The sequence below is a fragment of the Capricornis sumatraensis genome, chromosome 15, assembly GCF_032405125.1.
Source record: "Capricornis sumatraensis isolate serow.1 chromosome 15, serow.2, whole genome shotgun sequence".
NCBI classification, from domain to species: Eukaryota; Metazoa; Chordata; class Mammalia; order Artiodactyla; family Bovidae; genus Capricornis; species Capricornis sumatraensis.
The window spans coordinates 86532956-86540808 of NC_091083.1; the positions used below are offsets into that span (position 1 = coordinate 86532956).

Consider the following 7853-nt stretch of genomic DNA (forward strand, 5'->3'; position numbering starts at 1 on the left):
GCTTTTCTTCAGCTCCAAGACCAAGAAATGAGAGAACGGATGAAAGGACAGGGGTGAGGGAGGGAGGGAGAGAGGGTTGGTAAGAGAGAGGGAATAAATCATGTAAGATCCATATTTCCAAAACTGAAAGGACCAAACAATTCAACTAACATATATTAATCTTTATTCTGTAACAGAGACATAAATAATTTTATGAATTCATATGACCTGTTCAAAAGACAAAATAAGATATTGTACTAAGTTCAGATATGGAATATTTGGATTTACTATTAGCTGAACAGATAAATCTAAACAATTTTAGGAGTTAAGGCAAAACCAGATGATCCTTCAAACACAACAGAAGGTTTGAAAAATAGGTATAATTAAAAACAAGGGCATCCCATCTCCAGTTAATAAAGTAGTCATGTCTAAGGAAACAAAAATCCCTTAGGTTTTTAATAAAGTGGCTATTATCAATCATGTTAATTAAAATGAGCAATAAACTATAAGATTTCCCGTGGAGGAGAGCTCTTTTGCGTAGGTTTGAGGATTGAGCACTGAAGAATTCGGATATGCAGCTTTTTCTGTGCTAGAATTATGATCTATTCTTCCTATTAGAAAATATAATTTGGAAAATATGACTCTTTCACATAGATAATTAAAATACAACTGTGAAGCATTCTTTTGTTTTAAAGGGAAGTCGTGTGGGTGGTCTCGTAGAGTAGATTTGCGGGCAAGCCATTACTCTATTTGTTGAGAAGACACAAAGTCAGAAATTACCTAAGAGAACTGAGCAAACTAATCCCAAAGGAATAAAAACAAGTGTGACCAGTATATGGGCACAGCACACAATTCTTTGGCAGGATCACACGAATCGTTGATTGAAATCAGAATTTTACAAATGGAGTTCTCTAATTCTCAGACCCGGTTGCCGGTCTTCGAAAACTAAATAAATAAAATGCCACATCTGCAACAAATTCAGTGATTCCAGAAAATTAAATTCAGGATAAACCTTACAGACAGCTTTGAATTGTTACACTTAAGCATAGATGGGTAGCAACTGTTTTGAGTCCCGATCCGAGTACACTGAAACACACGCAAAAATAATCTGTGGAGCTCAGTACTGGTTCCGACAGGCCCACCATCCTACAGAGAATACATATTCGCCCACAAGAACCAGTGAAAGACAGCAATCCAGTGAAGCGGAAGTGATCCTCAGGAAGTCAGGGGTGGGCCGCCCCTCGGGCGAGCATCACAGCGGGAACACCAGGAAACCAGAGAACGTGGAGTACTGCCAGCCCCCGACCAAGTTCCCTTTCTCCAGTTTTAGGTAAACCTTATCCTCCTTATCCAGGTAGAGCAGGACCCCGTTCGTGGCGGCCTCGCGTGTCACGTCTTTATCCCCGGCGAAGGCAGATATGACTGGTTTTCCGTTTAACATCAGGTTAACCTATAAGGAACAGAACAAAACAAAGCAAGACACCGAAGAGCTCGCTCTTAAGTCAAATGGGTGAATGGACCAGAAACAGAACCAGGAGGGTTACCAGTGAGGGGAGGGAGGGGACGGGAAGCAGGGGGAGGGGTTGGGGGCAACACTGACTGGGAGCGAATGGACAGGCGCCCAGGGTACACGTGTGCAGCCCAGGGAGGCGCTGCCATTATTTCCCAGTCGCTCCAAGTGGAGCGTAATCTACAAAACATTGAATTGCTATGTTCACCTGAAACGAACAGTACTGCGAACCAACTATTCTGTAACAGAAAGAAAGAGACAAGGAGAAGACGGGAGGGGGGAGTGGGAGGGAAGGAAGGAAGAAAGCAAGCATCTTTCCACAAAACGTCTACAAGGGTCAAGGGTGGGGGGGTGGGGATAATGTCTAAGATGGTCAACCTGGTAAAGTATCTGATGTCCAGTAAATAGATCTCTTTCCTTTCAAATTAGCTAACTGTGGTGGCTAGGCTTAGTATGATCTTACTGAGCTGATCTTTTTAACTTGAAAAAAAAATTAATTTCTCCCACAAAAATTTCCTTAAATACTCAGAAGATCCCCATCCATAGAGAAAAACCTAGCCATGTGAAACCTGACTCCCTTTCAGGACATGTTAGGCCTACTACTTTATTTCTCTTTCAGATTCAACAGCAAGTTTTCGGTAAGGATGCATGCCTGTGGCTTCCCAGTACATTAATAAAAATAACCCCATACCCTTTGCTCAGAGAAACTCCGGGACCGCAAGGGTCTACTAATATCTCTGCAGGTTTACTGTACAGCTGAGACATGCATATGCTAAATAAACATCAGCTGAAATTATAGAATATGACTGTCCACTGTGCTTTCTTCTTGTGTTTTCCCTGATAAGAAATGTGCATTAAAAATAATAATCACTACTACCACTGAATATTTTAATGACGGATAATTAGCAACAAATCAAATCAAATTTATTACCTTCCCTCCATAGTAGAATTTTGATTATACTGTGTCAAATATTATCTAAATTTCTAAATATTGGAGTTTGGGAAAAGCGTCTCCATGAGAGTAAATTTGTTTACTAGATATTCATTCCTTTTATGTCAAAAATTAATATTTAATAAATTAAGTATGAGGCTGATCAATTTATCCATTCACTAAGATATGTAAAAGTGGTAGATGTGTAATCTAACATTCATCTGGACACAATGTGACTCAGTGGTAAAGAATCTGCCTGCAACGCAGGAGACGTGGGTTCGATCCCTGGGTCGGGAAGATCCCCTGGAGAAGGAAACGGCAACCCACTCCAGTATTCTTGCCTGGAGAATCCCATGGACAGAGGAGCCTGGTGGGCTATTAGTCCATGGGGTCACAAGAGTTCATACATAACAGCAACTAAACCACCACCACCAGGATATAATACATACAATGAACAGATGATTTAAAAAGTATCCTAGAATTCCATAGACATGTCCTGGTATTACTGAGTGTCTGCATATTTGAATATTATAGGAATTAGCTCCATCATTGTCCTTGAGTGTGAGTTCAAGCCTGTTCCTTAGAAAGCACAGCACAAAATATATTAACTGTGGAACTGCAAGTGGTAAGAATTCACTAATTTCAGAGTAACTGAGGATAAACTACTTAGAAGATAAGCATAGCGTATCCTTTCTTTAAAAGTATTTTGAATAATTGTTCCTTCAGCAATTTATTCTTGCTCTTAGTTGTTAAATGCAGTTTATAATTTTTAACAATGACAGCAAATTTGTTTTATTTATTTAGTAGGTACTTGTAAAACTCTGATAGTCTTACTATTTTTGTTGTTGTTGTTAAAAATTCGGGTAATTTTTGCACATGCATTAAAAGCAGCCAAAGTCTTACAAAGAGATTTGTGCCACTGAATTTTTACTATTTCCTTCTTTCCTTCCTGTTTTCTTTCTTAACAAAGAAAAGTAGCTTTAAAAACTATGCTTTTTAAGTGACTGGTTGTTATTAAGGTAATAAGTTTAATTGTGTATTTTTCTATATGCTTCTTGTCACATATTTTTCTATATGCTTCCATGCTTCATAGAAGGCGTTATTGGAAATTACATGTTTTAAAAATAAACTACTATGAAGATGGCTATTTTTACAATGAAAACACATAAATACTTAAATACATAGCCCACTATAGATAAACACTGTCATTTCAGGGTAGAGAGGGAACAGGTCAAAAGACATACCTGTATTGTTTGGCTCTGGTATACTTTAATAACGTGAAAACTGAAACTGTAAATTCCTTTTCTGGGTGCTACAAAGACAGATTCCAGGGTGAAAAAATTACCCACGTTGACTAGAATCTACAAATAAAAATAATAAACACAGTCACCATCACAATACTCTCTGCGAGCAAGACCAGTGCTCTTCCTTCCCCTTTCTTTTCCTTCCTATTTTCTTTCTTAACAAAGAAAACGAGCTCTAAAAAACCACAGAAAATAAAGCATGGAGTTCTATTCCCTTTTTCTTTAGTGACTTGGAAAACGGATTTGTATGTTGGAAGGTTCTTCGTCTTTTTAACGTTAGACAAAAAAAAACATAAAGTCCGAGCTTTGTATTCATGCCTCGATTTCCAGCAAGGCCGGCTGGCTCTGAACATGTGGGGCTTATAAACACTGGCTCTACCTTCAGAGTCAGAAAAAGGCATCAGCCCCACTTCTAAACGCCCACCCTCTGGAGCCTTGCATGTCCAGGGGTGTTCCGGGCCAGCCAATCGCTTCCGCGGCTCTCTGCAGGCCCTCCTGGACAGAGGCATGGACGCTCCCTCCACTGGGCAGCGTGATCCATGACACCTAACAGTTGGTGCCGGAGTAAGGTGAACGGCCGGCCCCTCCTCTGAGCCCCTGCCAAGCCTCAGCTCAGATCCACAGCCATACATACGTTCCCCTCCTATGCCACCCAGGTCTTAACTGTAACTATTTTGGCCATGACTCAGCCTTTGCAGGCTGCCAGGGAGTAGAGACTGTGAAACAGGTGGCATTCTCTGTTCCCTCCAGTGTTAGTCAGTGTCTGTCCCCTGATCAATTGCCTGCCGTTTGTTTAAAAGTTCAAGGGACAAAAAGGAAGAGAGAAATAAAGTGCTGGTTCCCAAGAAAACAACAGTGCATTCTGTATTCCGAGATGTTCAGCTTAGTTCTACTGATTGTGAAATTAGCTCTGCATTTCAATAGAGGACCTCTGAAACTAAATGCCACATGTGAGAAAGAGTGAGAGAATGTGTGTGTGTGCATATTGGGGATGGGGGTAGCAGGCTAAATCTAGAAGCGGCATTCAGAAAAATCAAATGTCCTTACAAAAGTACATTTCCCCCATATCAATGGCAATCTGCTACTATTTCTTTTAAACACTACATTCAGGCTAACATTAAGCCCTTTGCATAATTCCCTAGACATACTATTATCTGTGAGCAACGCTTCGGAATACAGTGCCGGTCAGGTAGATGTACCAGGCTCAACACCCGACTTAAAATGCGTGTGCGTATCATTTCATTCTGAGATTAGTCCTTTTCCCAAGTAAGCATCAGATTTCTTCTTCTGACCCTATGATCGATAGTCTTTCAGCAACAAATCACCAGCTATGCAATACTTTCCAACAGAGGTTTTACAAAGATTTGTTTAAGCACATTTAAAATAATTTGAGGTACTTAGCAGGGACTCCCTGTATCAGACACAAGTAGCGTAATTCATTAGCAATAATGGAGCTAGCTGATTACTGTTGACTACACATAAGGCTGAATGTTGACTGTACATTGTAATTAGAGCACCCAGACTCCTCGAGATTTATTGCCAAATGTGTCTTATTGTCTCTAAGATGCAGGCGCACCCAGAACAGGAGAGGAAACCCTTCTCTCCTAAATGACAGAAAGGTCACTGAACACAGTGCAATGTACAGAGGACAGTGCAGCGTCCACAGCATCTAAGTGACGCACTGAAATACAGACCAGGGGTCGTGCTAGACTTCATTTCCATCAAGATGAAAAGCACTGCACCAAAGCCCAAAGGGGCTGCGAACTCTTTTAAAATGATGGCCATTCGATAGGAAGCCCCAGAGAGGCATTCTCTGTCTTTGACCAGCTGGAGAGGACATTACTTAGTCCCAGTTAAGTAAGGAAGAGGAATGCCACCTCATCGCCCCCCGGGCCCATCCTACAGCACCGCGTAGCCCGTGCTGGTGCCCGCGTGGCCTGCCGCTGTGAACCGCACACACGACTTTGGAATTTAAAAGACTCCGGGCGCGGCAGAGGCTGAAACGATCAGCCTGGAGTCTGTTTCAGTTTTAAGACTCCTTCCTCAGCCGACATCCTGGAGTGTCTCAGCGGCCAGACCCCCGAGCTCCGATCGCTAAGATGAAGCTCCAGCGGCCGTCAGTCGCTCCCAGCCCCCTGTCCTCCGCCCCCAGCCCTCTCTCCCCGCTGCTTCGCGGGTCTCTGAAAAGGGCAGGAGCGGGGGATGGAGAAAGGCTTCCCAGCGCTTCCCCACAGGAGCTCAGCGCCGCTGCCCAGTGCTTCTCTCCCCCTCTCAACTTTTCCAAGTAGCGGAGCAGGGCTTTCTGCTGCAGCCGCGCTTGGCACCTAACAGGGGGCGAGATCCGACCGGGGCCCCTGCTGCCGCCTCCGCGGCCCCCTGCGGGGTCTGTGCAGAGTGTGGACCCCTCCCAGCCCAGCCCGCCCAGGGCTCCCTCTAGGGAGAAGCTTCTCCATCTGGGAGGAACACATCATCTGTTCAGCCCTGGAAAGAGTCCCCTGCTGGGCTTGGACGGCCTCCGCGGCCCCCGCAGGAGTGGAGGCCGGGCGCCAGGCTCGAGCCGAGAGACGGCGAGGTGCAGGGACCAGGGCCCGCCGGCTCCAGCAGACCTGTTGCTGCTCAACGTGTCTCGAGCTCTCCCTGCGGCTCCGAGCCGCCAGCCCCTCTCCCATCGCCCCAGCAGCTCTCCGGAGGCCAGGAGGGAGTGGGGGCGGGCTGGGCGGGGGAGACCTCAGAAGTTTCAGATCCCGACGCGCGGAGACGCCAGTGCCGACCCGGCTCCCTGCACCGCAATCAGAGTGGCTCGGCCCGAGCAAACGACCCGGGGCTCAGTCGCCTGCACGTCGCCCCCTCCCGCCGCCCGAGCCCTGGCCTCCCGCGCGCCCGGGGCTCTGACCTGGTCGAAGTAAATGATGCGCGTCTTGTTGCTCATCTCGGACGGCTCGTGGTTGGTGCTGCGCACCGCCGAGAAGGCGACCTTGGAGTTGGCCGCCCGGACCGAGATCCCCAGGGGCGAGGAGGAGGACCCCTTGGAGTCCGTGGCCGGGTTCGAGTCGCACACCACGAGGCACTTGCCCTCCAGCACGATGGGCTCCGTGTCATTCTGCGCCCAGACGCGCAGCCCCGGCAGGGCGAGGGCCAGCAGCAGGGCCGGCAGCGCGGCCGGCGCCCGGCGCCCGGGGCCCATGGCGAGCGAGGCTGGGGGCCGCCGCAGCCGGCCGGCGCTCCCGCGTGCCCGCGTGGCCTCCTCCCCGGGACCCCGGCGCTGGGGACGGTGCGGGCGGCTAGATGCACCACGCGGCGGGGCCGGCGGCGGCGCGCACACCTCCGGCAGCTCCGTGGTTTGAAGTCAGAGTCCCTCCTCGCGCTGTCTCGCTGGCTCTGCTACCTTCGTCCTTTAAGGAGCTCATGCAGAACCCCCTCCCCCGCCCTCCTCCGCCCGAGATCAGCCCTGCCTGGGACCCCCTCACCCTCCCTTGTTCCTAGACATCTAAGTCGCCGAACCCTCCCGTTCACCCCTCAGAGAGGAAAAAATGATCAGAAATCCTCACCCCAAACCTAAGCTCCCCCAGGTGAAGCGCGCAGCAGGAAAAACCAAGGGGGCTCGGAGAAGCCCCGGGATGCTGGGGGCCGGTCGGGGCCAGGGTCGTCCCGGCTCGTCTCCGGCTGGCGGCGGGGACGGATTTACAGAAGCCGAAGGTGTTTCCCGGAGCGGGGAGAACGCGCGGCTGTGTTCATAGCCAGGTCTCTAGCGACTCTCGATTTCGCTTGGTCAAAAAATTCCCCAGAGCTTGGCGTCTCTCGGAAGGCGGCAGGGCGGCAGCGGCTAGCCAGGTCCCCAGCACGGAGGCAAAAATCCGCGGGAGCCGCCGCACGGCGCCGGGCTGCTGGCCCCGGAGCCCTAGCCCGCCGCCGCCGCGCGCCGCGAGCCCCCGCGCACAACTTTCCGTGTCCTCGCGCAGCCGGGGGGCGCGAGGCGGGCACACGCGCGCTATTTATAGGAGCGCACGCCGGCTGGGCTTGGCTTGGTGCTCAGCCTGCCGAGCCCCCGGGAAGGGGAAGGCGGCCCGGGACCCTCGCTGAGCAGCTCCCGCCTGGCCTGGAACAGACCCCCGGCGCGCGAGGCGCACGG

The 7853-nt window shown here is 49.0% G+C and overlaps 1 protein-coding gene across 1 annotated transcript; it reads right to left on the minus strand.

The window, feature by feature from the left end:
• Positions 1-1231: 1231 nt before the first annotated feature.
• On the minus strand, positions 1232-6908 carry CBLN4 (cerebellin 4 precursor). Its single transcript, XM_068987682.1, has 3 exons — positions 6618-6908; positions 3665-3781; positions 1232-1429 (listed from the first exon to the last, which is right to left on the minus strand). Exons 1-3 carry the CDS (start codon positions 6906-6908, stop codon positions 1232-1234), a joined length of 606 nt encoding a protein of 201 aa, XP_068843783.1.
• Positions 6909-7853: the final 945 nt, after the last annotated feature.

Bases quoted from the DNA above. Each gene is read 5' to 3' on its own strand.
- CBLN4 (XM_068987682.1), bottom strand. From the start codon at position 6,908: ATGGGCCCCGGGCGCCGGGCGCCGGCCGCGCTGCCGGCCCTGCTGCTG. The intron at 3,782-6,617 runs GTCAGAGCCCCG...TTTTATTTGTAG, and splicing joins GCATCATTTACTTCGACCAG to ATTCTAGTCAACGTGGGTAA. The intron at 1,430-3,664 runs GTATGTCTTTTG...TGTTCCTTATAG, and splicing joins ACCAGAGCCAAACAATACAG to GTTAACCTGATGTTAAACGG.